The sequence below is a fragment of the Podarcis pityusensis genome (genome assembly GCF_964106645.2).
Source record: "Podarcis pityusensis genome assembly, chromosome: 5".
NCBI classification, from domain to species: domain Eukaryota; kingdom Metazoa; phylum Chordata; class Lepidosauria; order Squamata; family Lacertidae; genus Podarcis; species Podarcis pityusensis.
The window spans coordinates 16,520,261-16,535,814 of NC_138032.1; the positions used below are offsets into that span (position 1 = coordinate 16,520,261).

A 15,554-nucleotide genomic window follows, 5' to 3' on the forward strand; every position below is an offset into this window, starting at 1 on the left:
AATGTAACGTTGAAACAGTCCCTGGTTAAGGGGAAAACTCCTTTCTCACACAGTTCAAAGTAACAAAGTGTTTATTGGGTCCAGATACAAGACAAAGCTAAACACTTCTGTCTATTAGATACAGTTCTTCTGGTCTCTGTAGTTATGATACATATGTGCAGAGAGATCTACTAACGCTTTCACCATGCTAGCTCTGCAGTTCGAATCCCTGTGATGGGGTGAGCTCCCGTTGTCTGTCCCAGCTCCTGCCAACCTAGCAGTTTGAAAGCATGGCAGTGCAAGTAGATAAATAGATACCACTGTGGTGGGAAGGTAAACAGTGTTCCTGTGCACTCTGGTTTCCAGCATGGTGTTCTGTTCCAGAAACAGTTTAGTCATGCTGGCCACATGACCTGGAAAGTTGTCTGTGGACAAATGCCAGCTCCCTCAGCCTGAAAGCGAGATGAGCGCCACTCCCTATAGTCACCTTTGGCTGGACTCAGCCATCCGTTTTTTAACCTGCTGCGTAAAACCCACAGCCTCTTCCTCTCACTCTCACAGATTCAGAGTCAGACCCTGACAGCAAACAGGACAGGACACAAAAATGCAACAGGATTCAACCTAACAGATATAATGAAAGCAGTGCCCTAGAGCAGAGCTTTCCAAACGGTGTGTCACAACATGTTAGTGTGTCAGCTGCAGTGTGTAGATGTATCGTGCAAACACTCTTATAAGGGTTTGCTAGTAAAACTGAATGACTGTGTTGCCAAATGAGGCACATCTAAAAAGTGTGTCACCATCATGAAAAGTTTGGGAAGCTCTGCCCTAGAGACTATTATACCCATCTCTGCATTCCTGTACTAATGAGTGAGGTGAATGATTCAGTAAGTCATACTGTGGCGTTTGCCCTCCTAGGTGGGTCATAAGGAAAGGGTTAAATGAGTGTGAAGTGGGAACCCAAGGGGAGGAGTTAGAGTTAGAGTTGGAGTTGTTTGGAAGTCAGTTGGGAGTTGGAGAAGGAAGAGAGAGGATAGGTCTGTGGGTTGGTCGAGTTTTGATGTGAGAGAGTGAGAGAAACTGATAGGAGGAGTCAGATAGACAGCTGGGATAATCAGTTAGCAGTTATTAGGAAGGTATAGGCTGGTACAGAAACTAAGGATAAGAAACTGACAAGAAAAATTAACTGAAACCATAAACTTGTTCATGCTTATAAAATAAACTTGATTATTTGTTTTAATGTTAACAACTGTCTGGACTCAGTGTGTACCCGAGAGAAACGGGTTGGTGGCAGCGGGGAAGTGATCATAGTGGTGGCACAGGGATCAATAGACCGTCAAACGTCCGGGGACCCTGTGTGATTGCCACACATACATTTGACCTTGCTCTGTTTCTGTGGTAACCCAGTGCACCTGCTCTCTTACCTCTGAAGATCCAGACCTGCAGTGTGTGTGTGGGGGGGGGGGGGATGTGCTAACTCAAGACATGACACCAAGCACTTTGACACTGAACCCATTGTTCACATTGCACCAACAACCTCCATCCTCAACCAGCATGTGGACCTTGACAGGTTACCCCAAGGAAATATGGCTGCTGACTGCCCCTGGATTAAGCACTTCTTAGTGGCACCCACGCCAGCCTTCATTCAGGCAGAGGTTTTGAGCATCCCCTGCTAGCTGATCCTTCCAGATGGAGATGCTAGGGAGTGAACCTTCTGCATGTGCTTTGCAACTGAATTATTGCCCCCAAGCAGCACAGAACATATTTTATTTAAACTGGGATGGTGAGGGTTTTTTAGGAGGGTCATACTCCACGGTTTAAGGGAGGCGGGTGGCACTGTGGGTTAAACCACAGAGCCTAGGACTTGCCAATCAGAAGGTTGGCAGTTCGAATCCCCGTGACGGGGTGAACTCCCGTTGCTCGGTCCCTGCTCCTGCCAACCTAGCAGTTCGAAAGCACATCAAAGTGCAAGTAGATAAATAGGTACCACTCCGGCGGGAAGGTAAACGGTGTTTCCATGCACTGCTCTGGTTTGCCAGAAGCGGCTTAGTCATGCTGGCCACATGACCTGGAATCTGTACGCCGGCTCCCTCGGCCAATAAAGCGAGATGAGCGCCACAACCCCAGAGTCAGCCACGACTGGGCCTAATGGTCAGGGGTCCCTTTACCTTTACTCCACGGTTTAGTGAGCTGGATCCTGCCCTCCTCCCCAAAGTTATGGTTGAATTGCAATACTTGCTTCCTCAACCTCCAGTGGCAGTCTTGTTGTAAGATTACGCATTTAATCACGGCGGAAATGGATTACTTCCTTGATCTTGCTATCAGGGCTCTAACAAAGGCATAACATACATTGATCCAGCTTCTGCAAAGGTTTGATATGACTCAGCAAGACTGTCTTGATGATAAATGTTGGCGAGAAGGGGAAAAAACATCTGGAGAAACACAAGCACAACACATTTGAACTAAACGATCACTTACTCATTTCTGTCACTGTATGACTCCTGGTCTCACAAGCATTCATTTTATACATTGAGATAGACATTTATTTGCTGGAGTCAATGAGAATCTTGCCCTGTTTGTCAACCCTGTTTTTATTGCCGTTTGCAGCTTTCTAACGCTCATTTTCAAATCAGGATGCGAATAATTTTCCCTGCTTCAGAGATTTTCCAATGACTGTTTATACTGTGGAATTTACAGACTTGGAAGAACTGTCAAAATGCAACCACCACAAAATAATCACAGGCTTCTAAGTGGTTTAATGATGGATACGTATGGTTGTGATGCCGCCAGATGCAAGACATTGCCCTAGAATTCCATGTACACTCCTATGTATACACGGAGATCTTGAAGAAGCAAGCTTCTCTGTTCATTTCAGTACAGAGGACAGCATGGAAAATATCTGCATGTGCAAAGGTCTCCCGCCCCAACGGTTGTTAAGTCAGGAAATATTTGCAGACATGAACTCTTTATGTGCATTGTAGCACCAGCTTCATTATGGATTTAACCAGGGCAACTGTAGAAAGATTAGTTTAGTTATTGGCATCCATCTGTCTAGGGAGACAAAGGAGGAGTGCACCTTTGGGGTGAAGTCAAAGTCAAACTGTTGGAAAGTTACAGGGTTGGAACACACCTGGGGGGCACACGCAGCCCCCGGAATGAGACAAACCTCTCCGGGCATCTTCCTTATGAAGCGCACCTCGGTATGTCCATAAATCTTCAGCCCCGGCATGCTCACTCAGCAGAGTTTAGCAGAAACGAACTGGAGCATCGGTGTGTGCATTCTAACTATTTATTAAGCAATATATACAGCACAAGGGATGCGGGTGGCGTTGTGGGGTAAACCACAGAGCCTAGGACTTGCTGATCAGAAGGTCAGCAGTTCAAATCCCCGCGATGGGGTGAGCTCCCATTGCTCGGTCCCTGCTCCTGCCAACCTAGCAGTTCGAAAGCACGTCAAAGTGCAAGTAGATAAATAGGTATCGCTCCGATGGGAAGGTAAACAGCGTTTCTGTGCGCTGCTCTGGTTCGCCAGAAGCGGCTTAGTCATGCTGGCCACATGACCCGGAAGCTGTACGCCAGCTCCCTTGGCCGATAAAGCGAGATGAGCGCCGCAACCCCAGAGTCGGTCACGACTGGACCTAATGGTCAGGGGTCCCTTTACCTTTACCTATATACAGCACAAAGCAATCATGGCATCTCTCCGCCTTCTTCTCCAAGAGAGAGGGAGAAAGTAACTACAAAAGTACAGTACAGCGGGAAAGATAAGTCTGGCTTCCTTTCTCACACTCTCCAAGCCAAGAAAGTAAACACAGACATGTGATATAACAATCACACATCCAGCAATGGAGGAGTGAAATGCTAACATACAGTGCTTACTTTTTTTTTTTTAAGTAATATTTATTAAAAGTTTAAAGATTACAAAAAAAGGAAAGAAAGAAAGAAAAAATAAACAATACAAATCAATACATTGCTATACATAAAAGAAGAAAAAAGAAAAAACACAATACATCAAAACAAAAGCAAAAGGAAAAACAATTAAAAACACATCCAATATTTCCATATCTTTGTCTTTCATTAACTTGTTTCATCGACCTCCTCACACCTCCCTTTTTTGTATTCCACTTCAATTTATTGGTTCAGCAAATCCTTACCATTAGATTATAACCCATTTATAACCCTTTTTTTCATATTCTCTTAAAGCATTACAGCTAGAAACCACTTAGTTACTATCCAACATCATTCTATCCTTCATTAATTTTACAATATTTCTGTAAGTAGTCTTTGAATTTCTTCCAATCTTCTTCCACCGACTCTTCTCCCTGGTCTCAAATTCTGCCAGTCATTTCTGCCACATACAGTGCTTACTGTGGATGTAGAGACCTATGTGGGAAAGGCATGTTTTGTTGTAGCTAGGATAAAAGAAGGCATCTGGCTGTGATCGTGCACATGCATCATGAAGTATCTTCTGTCTCCGCTCCTCCCAGCGATCATTCCTTCTCTGGTCACAGCTATGGATGCATGACCTGACTGCCTGTCTGTGGCTGTCTGCAGGGGATTCCCTGGGTTGGTGTTGCCTGCCTTCATGTCATGTTTGCAGACATCTTTGTAACACAGATTTGGTTTGCCAATGGGCCTGGTGCCTGAAGCCAGCTCCCCAAAGAGCATGTCCTTGAGGACCCTGCCATCTTCCATTCTGTGGACATGACCAGGCCAGCATAGACATCACTGAGACAGGAGTGTGAATATGCTGGGAATGTAGGCCTGGAAGAGCACATCTTTGTTTGGGACTCTGTCCTGCCATGTGATCCCCAAAACCTTGCTGATAGCAGGTGCTGAGGCAATGCTGATGGCAGTTGTAAGTTGCCCATGGCTCACTTCCATAAAGCAGCATGCTCAGCACGCAAGTCTGGTAGACTTTCGTTGGGCATTAGCATCAAATTCTCCCATACCTGAAATACACCAGAAAGAAGCAACATTGTGTGTTGTGGGGTGTGTTTGTCAGGGGTGGAGGAAGGGGGATGCGGTGGGTGCGGGCCTCCCCGGGTGTCATCACTGAGGGGGGTGACAAAATACCAGGTGGCACTTACTTCGGGGCGCCCGAGCCATGCATCTCTCCTGGGAGTGACGCAGTGGCTTGGACGCCCACAGGCTCCACGCTGCCCCAAACAGCCCACCCACCGCCTCCCCTCAGCTATAGGGTGGCTGAGTGGGAGGAAGCAGTCAAACTCCTCGGAGGCCCCACAGAGCGTCCTGCCCCGGCTGGCCTTGCCCCCACGGGCAGCTGGCCCCATCCCTGGGGCCCCAGGCGCCCGATCGGCTTGCTCCACTGCTGGCGTTTGTGCAGGGGCGTAGCGTGGGTTGTCAGGACCCGGGGCAAGGCAAGTAATTTGCACCCCCTAATCCGTGGATTTGTGCCCCCTAACCCGTGGATTTCCGCCCCCTAACCCTAAGCCCCAGATGTTGCGCCCGGTGCGGCCGGCCCCCCCCTGCACCCCCCACGCTACGCCACTGCATTTGTGTGTGTCAATTTTATATACAGTGGTACCTCAGGTTAAGAACTTAATTCATTCTGGAGGTCCGTTCTTAACCTGAAACTGTTCTTAACCTGAGGTACCACTTTAGCTAATGGGGCCTCCTGCTGTTGCCGCGCCGCCGTGCCACGATTTCTGTTCTCATCCTGAAGCAAAGTTCTTAACCTGAGGTGCTATTTCTGGGTTAGTGGAGCCTGTGACCTGAAGCGTCTGTAACCTGAAGCATCTGTAACCCGAGGTACCACTGTACAATGTAGCTGCCAGTTCTGTTTAAAGATTTCTGTGCCAAAACAATCATGCTTGATATTGAAAGTTACTGAAATGCAAAAATTGAGATCCACAGCACCCCCCCACCCCCCAACGTAAGCAGGGTTACCTGTTGCGAGCTATGACAGAAGGAGCTTTAAATGCATGGTGTGTACACAGCCCAACAAAACATTAGTCCCTGAATCAAATTTTAAAGCCAAGGCTCCAGAACTACCTTTTCAAGCTCACTTAACCATGATGGAGAAATGCTTCCCCTCACCTTATCCACGCAGTTGTAAGCACACATTCAGAGTTGAGAAGAATTGTAAGAAGGATAGATTTTCTTCCCTCTCTTTCAATACACATTTGGTGGTAGAAGGTGGATTTTAAACTGTGTGAGCGACAAGGAACATGGAGCTGATGGGTGTGCGTTGTTGCGGGTTCATGAATCTGGAAGAATAGAATTCTGTTCCTGCCTGGGCACATTAAGGCTGCCCTGTGCTCGTTTTCTTTATGGTGTTGCCAAGCACAAAGGATCCTTCCACAGATGAGAGGGCCCTTTGTCTACATAAAAGGTGTCCAGCAGAGTTGATGCAGTCTAGCATATCCTGAGCATTATATTTTAAGGAGTTTCTATTGTGTCGGAATTTTTGCTTATTTAGTCAGGGCACAGTGCATGAAATGAGGCTCGGCTGATCCTCCTGTGCACAATTTAGGGGAACTGGACCCTGAAATCTGGATAGAAGCAGGAAATGCTTTGCCTTATGGCTTGCCATTTGTTTGTTTGTTCAGTTATGCATTTTTAGGCTGCCTGTGAGGGTGTAGCCCTCACACAGTGGCACACCTAAGACGGTCATGAAGCCTAAAATAACACCTTTGTATTAGAACAGCAGATGAAAACCAATGCTAAGGCTGAAATCTTTCAAAAAAAAAAAAAAAAAAATCCACATAAGACATCAGAAAATAACTTCAGGCCAGGGCCAAGACACACTTGAGAGAAAACTGCCCCAAACAAATGGAATTTGAAGGCCCATTTGAAGGGGCGATGTTCAACTTAATTAGAAGGGAGTTCCACAGTTATGGGAGCCACCACCGAAAAAGCCCTGTCTCGTGTCCACCAATTAAATTGATTTTACAGTTGAGCCTCTGAGGCTGATCTTATGGTCCAGACAGGGTCATAAGTTCAAAATTATCTGGACTGAAATGGTGTAGGGCTTTAAAGGTTAACACAAGCCCTTAAACAGGGCTCAGGAATGCACTGGCCACTACTATGAGTGTTAAATATTCCAACCACCTGGTCCCCACCAACATCTGGGGGCTGCATTTTGCATCATTTGAAGTTTAGAAATCATCTCTGAAGGCAGCCCCATGTATAATATATTACAATAGTGCAGCCTGGATGTCTCCTGTCCATCACCGGAGTCATTGTGTGGTAAATACTCAAGTCACAACCATTTTTTCTGTGTACACAATCAGTTCACTGAACCTGATGCCAACTTAGTTTAAAATAATAAATGAGCCTCTGAATAAACCAGGTCTATTGATTTACTTCGAATCTAGTTTCACGATAGTGAGTTATGTAAAACTAGTAATGGACTACATGGGACTTGTTGTTGTTTAGTTGTTTAGTCGTGTCCGACTCTTCGTGACCCCATGGACCAGAGCACGCCAGGCACTCCTGTCTTCCACTGCCTCCCACATTTTGGTCAAACTCATGCTGGTGGCTTCGAGAACACTGCCCAACCATCTCATCCTCTGTCGTCCCCTTCTCCTTGTGCCCTCCATCTTTCCCGACATCAGGGTCTTTTCCAGGGAGTCTGCTCTTTTCATGAGGTAGCCAAAGTACTGGAGCCTCAGCTTCAGGATCTGTCCTTCCAGTGAGCACTCAGGGCTGATTTCCTTCAGAATGGATAGGTCTGATCTTCTTGCAGTCCATGGGACTCTCAAGAGTCTCCTCCAGCACCATAATTCAAAAGCATCAATTCTTCGGCGATCAGCCTTCTTTATGGTCCAGCTCTCACTTCCATACATCACTACTGGGAAAACAACAGCTTTACCTTTACGGGCCCTTGTCAGCAAGGTGATGTCTCTGCTTTTTAAGATGCTGTCTAGGTTTGTCATTGCTTTTCTCCCAAGAAGCAGGCGTCTTTTAATTTTGTGGCTGCTGTTATCATCTGCAGTGATCATGGAGCCCAAGAAAGTAAAATCTCTAACTGCCTCCGTTTCTTCCCCTTCTATTTGCCAGGAGGTGATGGGTCCAGTGGCCATGATTTTTTTTTTTTTTATGTTGAGCTTCAGACCATATTCTGTGCTCTCCTCTTTCACCCTCATTAAAAGGTTCTTTATTTCCTCCTCACTTTCTGCCATCAAGGTTGTGTCATCTGCATATCTGAAGTTGTTGATATTTCTTCTGGCAATCTTAATTCCGGTTTGGGATTCATCCAGCCCAGCCTTTCGCATGATGAATTCTGCATGTAAGTTAAATAAACAGGGAGACAATGTACAGTCTTGTTGTACTCCTTTCCCAATTTTGAACCAATCAGTTGTTCCATATCCAGTTCTAACTGTAGCTTCTTGTCCCACATAGAGATTTCTCAGAAGACAGATGAGGTGATCAGGCACTCCCATTTCTTTTAGAACTTGCCATAGTTTGCTGTGGTCTACACAGTCAAAGACTTTTGCATAGTCAATGATGTTTTTCTGGAGCTTTCTCCATAATCCAGGACATTTGCAATTTGGTCTCTGGTTCCTCTGCCCCTTTGAAATCCAGCTTGCACTTCTGGGAGTTCTCGGTCCACATACTGCTTAAGCCTGCCTTGTAGAATTTTAAGCATAACCAAAAAAATGCTGTTGTTTTTGTTGATTATAATTTAGAAATTATTTATTGTAATTGTTAAGAGTGAATTTCTATTATATGCTGATATTTAATTGTATTGTGAGCTATTATATTCTAATGGATTATTGAATATTACTTCATTTGATATAATAAAAAAAAATCCTTCCAGTAGCACCTTTAAGACCAACTAAGTTAGTTCTTGGTATGAGCTTTCGTGTGCAAGCACACTTCTTCAGATACACATTTGATATAAGTTGTGTATTTTAAATTTATGTTTTTATTATGACTTTTTTTGTATTGGATCAGATTGTTATAAGGTGTGATGTCTTTGTTGTGAAAAGCCTTGTGAAGATCCTTGTGTATGGTAATGTAGAAAGGCGGTATACAAATTAAAAGCGAAATGAAAAACGAAATGGTACATGATTCAGCAAGTCATCATCAGATAGTCTCAGTTTTGATATTTGCTTCAAGATTAGCATATTTGATGCTGCTAATCCAATTCCAGCAAAAAATATTCACAGCACCAAACATTCACATTGTTTCAACACTATTTAGCATTCTTTTATTCCTTTGTCTGCTGCCTCTCGGTGCCATTATCATTTGCTTTTCCTTTACTGATCTTGGTCTCATTTACTCATACTTATATTGAATCTGATATGCTGTAATGACTTATGTGATTTTATGAACCTCTGTGACACCATCTTGTTGGATGTAGCATTAAGTCATGTGAGTCACCACAGCCAATCAGAATAAACAGTAGTTAGTGGGGGCAAATGAAGTCAAGGACAGGGAAGGGCAGTACAGCCCATGTACAACATGTGGTTCCCTTCAAGGAAGCCAAGTGGTTTATAATGGTCTTTTGCACTGAAATAACGTGCCCGGGGCTTCTGAAGGAAATACATTTCCACTCCTCCAATGGCAGATAGATTTAAAGGCTGGATGAATCATGTCTGGGTCATAGGTCTCCAGTTTCAAATGGAGAACAATTCATCTCATTTGTTACCCCAAAGTCTGTTCCCTTTAGGATTTATTTTTTTTTAAAAAAACTAGGTTTAATTTTGCTTCTCATCCTGCCTTCAGTTCTTCCTTCCTTCTCCTGCTTTTTTTTGTTGGCACTAATTGCAGTTGTTTTTTGTTTAAATTTACAAAGTTGGAGGCAGTAATCATTTCACAGGGATTAGGTATCGACTGCTGCAATTTGTCCTCTCTCTTTCTGTGAATAGCAGTGGGCTCCCTTATGCTTGCAAACACCTAGATTGCTGTTCTGTTCCCTATAGAAGGGTATTGTCAAGAATAACAATAACAATTGCTTTTAAATGGGAAACAAAAGATAGAGGGGTGTATCTGGGTGTGCATGTTCAGTTGTTAAGTCTGCATGATCTAAGCACCAATATATTATATTTGTGTGTTCCCCCTAAGCAACAGCTTCATTGATTGGCAGAAAGCAATAGATCTGTAAGAGTAGCATTAGTTAAAGGTAAAGGTAAAGATACCCCTGTTAGGTCCAGTCGCGGACAACTCTGGGGTTGCGCGCTCATATCGCTCTATAGGCCGAAGGAGCTGGCGTTTGTCCGCAGACAGCTTCCGGGTCATGTGGCCAGCATGAGTAAGGCACTTCTGGTGAACCAGAGCAGTGCAAGGAAACGCCATTTACCTTCCCACCAGAGCGGTACCTATTTATCTACTTGCACTTTGACGTGCTTTTGAACTGCTAGGTGGGCAGGAGCAGGGACAGAGCAACAGGCGTTCACCTCGTCGCAGGGATTCGAACCGCCAACCTTCTGATCGCAAGCCCTAGGCTCTGTGGTTTAGACCACAGCATTATAGCATTAGTTAGTGAATGGTAAATAATGGAAAGTGGCCGGGGGTGGCTATTATGCTTCCCCAATCCTATGCATGTTAACTCACAGGTAAGTCCCACTGAAGTCAGTTCATCGTGCACAGGATAGGCACCAAAGGTACTGTGCTTCAGAGGTGGGGAGCCTGTGGCCCTGCAAACCTATCTGGCCACACCTCTTTCCCCAAACCACACCCCTCAATAGCCCTGCTTCATACTTTTCATTTGCCTGGAATGTGTCTTTGAACCCTTGCTTGTATGAATGAAAAACACAGAGGACTATGTGTGAGTGTGTGTAGAATCATAGAATTGGAAGGGATCCTAAGGGTCATCCAGTCCAACCCCCTGAAGTGCAGGAATCTCAGCTAAAGCATCCAGGACAGATGGCCACCCAACCTCTGCTTAACAACCTCCAAGGGAGTCCACAACCTCCCGTTCCACTGTCAAACAACTCTTACTGTTAGAAAGGTTTTCCTGATGTTTAGTTGGAATCTCCTTTCTTTGCAATTTGAAGCCATTGGTTTGAGTCCTACCCTCCAGAGCAGGAGAAAACAAGCCTGTTCCCTCTTCCATGTGACAGCCCTTAAGATATTTGTAAATGGCTATCGTCTCTCAGTCTCCTCCTTTCCAGGCTAAACATACTCAGCTCCTTCAACCGTTCCTCATAAGGCCTGGTTTTGAGACCCTCTTGGTTGCATACATTCCAGCTTGTCAACATCCTTCTTAAATAGTGGTGCCCAGAATTAGACACAGTATTCCAGGTGTGGTCTGACCAAGGCAAGACTACTATCCAAAGGTAAATTTTACATCTATTGCTCCACCCACCTTTTCCACTGGCCCCACACACCATGGGCTTGTAGCCTCTATAAAGTTGCCTAGAAGGGATTGAGGCCCTCGGGCTGTAAAAGGTTTCACACCCCTTGCTTTACTTTGGCCAGGTTTTTCCTGTAATCTGTATCATAGTCACTCTTCACAAGCATCACTGCACCTGCATTTGAATGAGTTTAATGTTCTCAGAAATAAAAACTGCAAGTTACATGCAGGAATGCTAGCAATGGGAGGAAAGAATAGCCAAGTTCTGTATGCTCGTGCATTTGTGTCAGACATGCTGTTACCAGCAATCATTCAACCACAAGGAGAATTAAAGCTATGGGCACTGCCAACGTCAGTGGCAACCAAGCCCCATTGAAAATCAATGCAAACAAAGTTAGCCTTCAACACGTGCCCCATTGCTTTCAATGGGCTATATCCAATGAACTCATCCCATTGCACAATGGGTCTTCCTCTCATCCTTTCCTTGCACCTCCCCAAAGCTGCTCCTAAGGGCTAGGGGAGCAGACAGAGAGGAAAATAAAAAGAAGTCACACTGTGCAGGATGAGGTCCTTTCTTGCACCAATCAGGTGACTTCATTGAATATAACCCAGCAAGACTAAGGCTGCAACCGTGTACGTAGTTAACTTAGGAGTAAGTTCCTCTGAACACTAAGGAACTGATTTCTGAGTATACATGTGCAAGGTTGCACTTTTAGTCACAACAATCTGTACCTGGATTGGGACCAGTTATATACAACTGAAGCAAAGTGCTATTGCAATGCTCATTTGCTACATTCACAAGCAACCCACAGCGTCGCAGAAGGCATCACACGAATTCCTGTAAATCTGCTTGCAAGAAGGAACCACATTAAAACCTGATAAATTATTAACTTTCTCGTATCGATTATGAAGTTTTGCCATTTACAAGAGCAGCTACTCAATTTCAAGCTGGCAGAGCCGTTACTACATTACAGCAGTTCCCAAAATTCTAAAATCTGAAGAACACTATATATATATATATATATATATATATATATATATATATGGAATTAAAATGGCAGGCACACATCAATCCTACATCCTGGAAAATTAAGCTTGAGATTGAGTAAGAATTACCCTCAGAGATGTGTTTCCAACACCCTTTCCAGGTCTTTGCATGAATCTATGGCTTTGGCATGCTTCCTCATGGAAAAGAAACAAGCCTGGAATGGTGACTCAAAAGACAAGGTGGTCAGTCAGACCAGATTTGTATTTTGCATTCTCCACGAGTGGGGAAAATTCACCAGCATCTTCTGGTTCCCCACTGCTGCCAGCCGCCATTTTGGTTTTTCCTCTGAATGCTCCCGAACTACACTATGTCATGACGCACCACTGTTCTGAGGGCCTTTCTTGGTGGGTGGGAGGAGTTCCCACCATTTAAGAGCGGTTGCTCTGTTATTGTTTTAAATTAGAATAACCTCAGAGTGATGCTACAGCACAAAATAGCTTTAGGGTGGTAGCCAATGTTAGCCCTACTCAGAGTAGACCTAATGAAAGTAACAGGCACGATTAACTTACGTCCAGTAATTTCTACACGTCTACTCTAAGTACAACTTGGCTGGTTACACTCCTGAGCCCCACGGCATCACCAGCTCTGTCTTCCAAACATTAGGTGTGGCCGCCTGCAAAGGAAATCCTATGTAATTGGGCCTTGCACACACTTGAGAATCCTGTGGTGGGAGGGGCCGATGCAGTCACATGACCTTCAAGGGGTTAGCACCGCAACAACGCAGCTCCATTCAACACATGAAGGAGGCTGTTGTCCTGCGGTACTCTGAGGAAAAAATAAGTATGGACAACAGAAGCGAGGCCTTTATTTGCTCCGCCTCTTCTCTGCAGAATGCCCCAAAACATTCTGGGGACCACTGACCTTGAAATCCTCCCCACAGGACGGGCTAACTCCCAATTCAGCAACCCAAAACAAATTTTCTGCCCCACTTCCGCACGTACCAATTTCAATGATGGCAATAAAAATAAAAATACAATAAAACAGACTGGGGTGGGGGCAGCGCCCTGACGGGAATGAAAACTGCACCCTTCCCTAGTCATCAAATAGATCATTTGATGAGCTGAAAGGGAGCAAGAACTCCCCTGCTCAGCTGATCTGCCTGTGTACAATTTGTGTGTGTTTGTGTGTGCAAGGGAGTATGACATGGCCACACCCACACTTGCCATGTGGCCCCTAGAGAGCTTGCCAATGGGGAATGTGGCCCTTTGGCTCCCAAAAATATTATCAGCCCCCCCCCCTTCTTTAATTATTTCTCCTAGTATCCAATTAGTTTCTCCACAGCACAGGAAGTTACTGCAGTACAGACTTTGGGGACAACTGCATTACAGTTCAACGAGACAGAAAGTGCAGCCGCTGACATGGTTACGGTTTTTATTTTAAAGGACCAACACAAGGTATCACAAGGACGACATTTACTTTAATACTGAAAGCTTTTCTTCCACAGCCGTAGTCTGCAATTTCTAGCTGAAGTTAAGATCTGGAAGCTGGTTTTCCTTTCCCCCCCTCCCTTCCGTTCAAACCGTGCCTCGAATGTAACAATGCAAAAAAGAAACAAACAAATCACACGGCAAATCTTAAATACATCGACTGCAATCTCAGTGTGCTTATTTTCTTTTGTGTGTGGGTGGGTTTGGTGAGCCTTGTGGGGATATTACAGTTCTTCAAAGTCGTGAGCACTTGTATTCATCGCTTCTGGGTGCATCACTCTCCCCATGAAAACGATGGTACCTAAAGGGAAGAGAAAAAGAGAGAGATGTACAAAGGAGGAGGAGGCATCAGAAGGAGGGCAAGCAGGGGGGGGGGGAACGGGACGTTTGCTGCATCTTTCAAAATGTATGGATTCAAGGCTGGAAACCCCATGGATAAAATAGCTCAGTGGTAGAGTCTCTGCTTTTTATGCAAAAGGTCCCAGGTTCAAACCTTTGGCATTTTATTGATTTGTTGAATTTATATACAGCCCATATGTGGTGGGACTGTAAGGTAATTAAGAATTTTTGGGAAATGATATATAACGAATTGAAGAAAATGTTCCATTTAATATTTGTTTAAAAACCTGAAGCATTTTTATTAGGGATTGTAGGGAAAGATCTGCCCAAAAAGCTGAAAAACATCTTCATGTATGCGACAACGGCCGCAAGAGTTTTAATAGCACAAGGATGGAAGTCTGAAGAAACCCCAACTAAAGAATCATGGCAAGAAAAATTGATGGACTATGCAGAACTGGCAAAACTGACATACAAGCTACGGGACAAGGATAACTGTGACTTTAAAGATGAATGGGAACCCTTTACAAAGTATTTGAAGACGCAACAAAGCGAACTGGGCTCCTTGGCTGGCTTTGAATAAACATTCACAAACTTTTCTATTGATGATAATCAGCTAAATAGTTTGAGGATCTACATAACTGTGTAACATGCAGAAAACAGCATTCTTAGAGAAATCAAAGACTGGAACTGAGGGAAGTCGGGGGGGTCAGGGTGGGTCCTGTGGGGGGAGGGAGGAAAAAACGGGGGAAATAAGGATGATATGTTTCTGGACAATATGTTTTGTTTTAATTTTGAATAAAAAAGTAATTAAAAAAAAAGAATTTATATGCCGCCCTATATCCGGGGGTCTCTCGGGGCTGGGAATGTCTGCTGCTTGAGTCCCCGGAGAGCTGCTGCCAGTCAGACAATACTGAGCTGCGCAGACAAAATGGACAATCCTATGCACAAGAAGCTGGCGTAATGCAAGCTTGCCTAAGTTAAGCTGGTGTAAAGTTACACCAGACCCTGTTCAGTGGTGGGGCTGCTGCTCCTGTTCTGCCTAAATAGTGTCAAAACAAGTCTTTAAACAAGCCTTCAGGTCTCATGGGTGAGCTGAATGGGCTTAGGATTCACCCCAAGCCCCCTCTCCTCTGGTCCTGCCCCTGCCAAACCCCCAGAAAGCCTCAATTTGGGGAATTAACGCCAACCTTGGCACAGCTGGCTGAGCCCTGGCTGCTTCATGCCCTTTAAATGTGGTATTGTGTGGATGTGAGCAAATCTATCCATTCTGGTTTCTCATTTTTCTAGTCCTAAATTCTGTTCCCCACATCTCTATATCAATCTGCATTTTTTAAAAAAAAATTCAAAAGTTCCCACGAAAGCATTTTAGTGTGAATTTCTGCAAAGCACTTTTCCTAACAATGTATTTTGGGTATACCATCCCTGCCAATGTGTGCATTTTATGCACATTTCATCCTAGCACACACATTTTTGTACATGTTACCTGGCTGGAGAACAGCAC

At 44.7% G+C, this 15,554-nt stretch overlaps 1 protein-coding gene and 1 long non-coding RNA gene across 2 annotated transcripts in view; one reads left to right on the top strand and one right to left on the bottom strand.

The window, feature by feature from the left end:
- Positions 1 to 9,542: 9,542 nt before the first annotated feature.
- Positions 9,543 to 11,771, top strand: LOC308478568. The gene is made up of 2 exons (XR_013987162.1): positions 9,543 to 10,066; positions 10,147 to 11,771. It is a non-coding gene; the product is annotated as an uncharacterized lncRNA (long non-coding RNA).
- A 1,873-nt stretch (positions 11,772 to 13,644) lies between these two features.
- SERPINI1 (serpin family I member 1) overlaps positions 13,645 to 15,554 on the bottom strand; it is a 99,943-nt gene continuing 98,033 nt past the window's right edge. Inside the window, exon 9 of the mRNA XM_081008198.1 lies at positions 13,645 to 14,015. Coding sequence (XP_080864324.1) covers positions 13,939 to 14,015 — 77 coding nt within the window. The 3' untranslated portion in view covers positions 13,645 to 13,938. The remainder of the gene's footprint in view (positions 14,016 to 15,554) is intronic.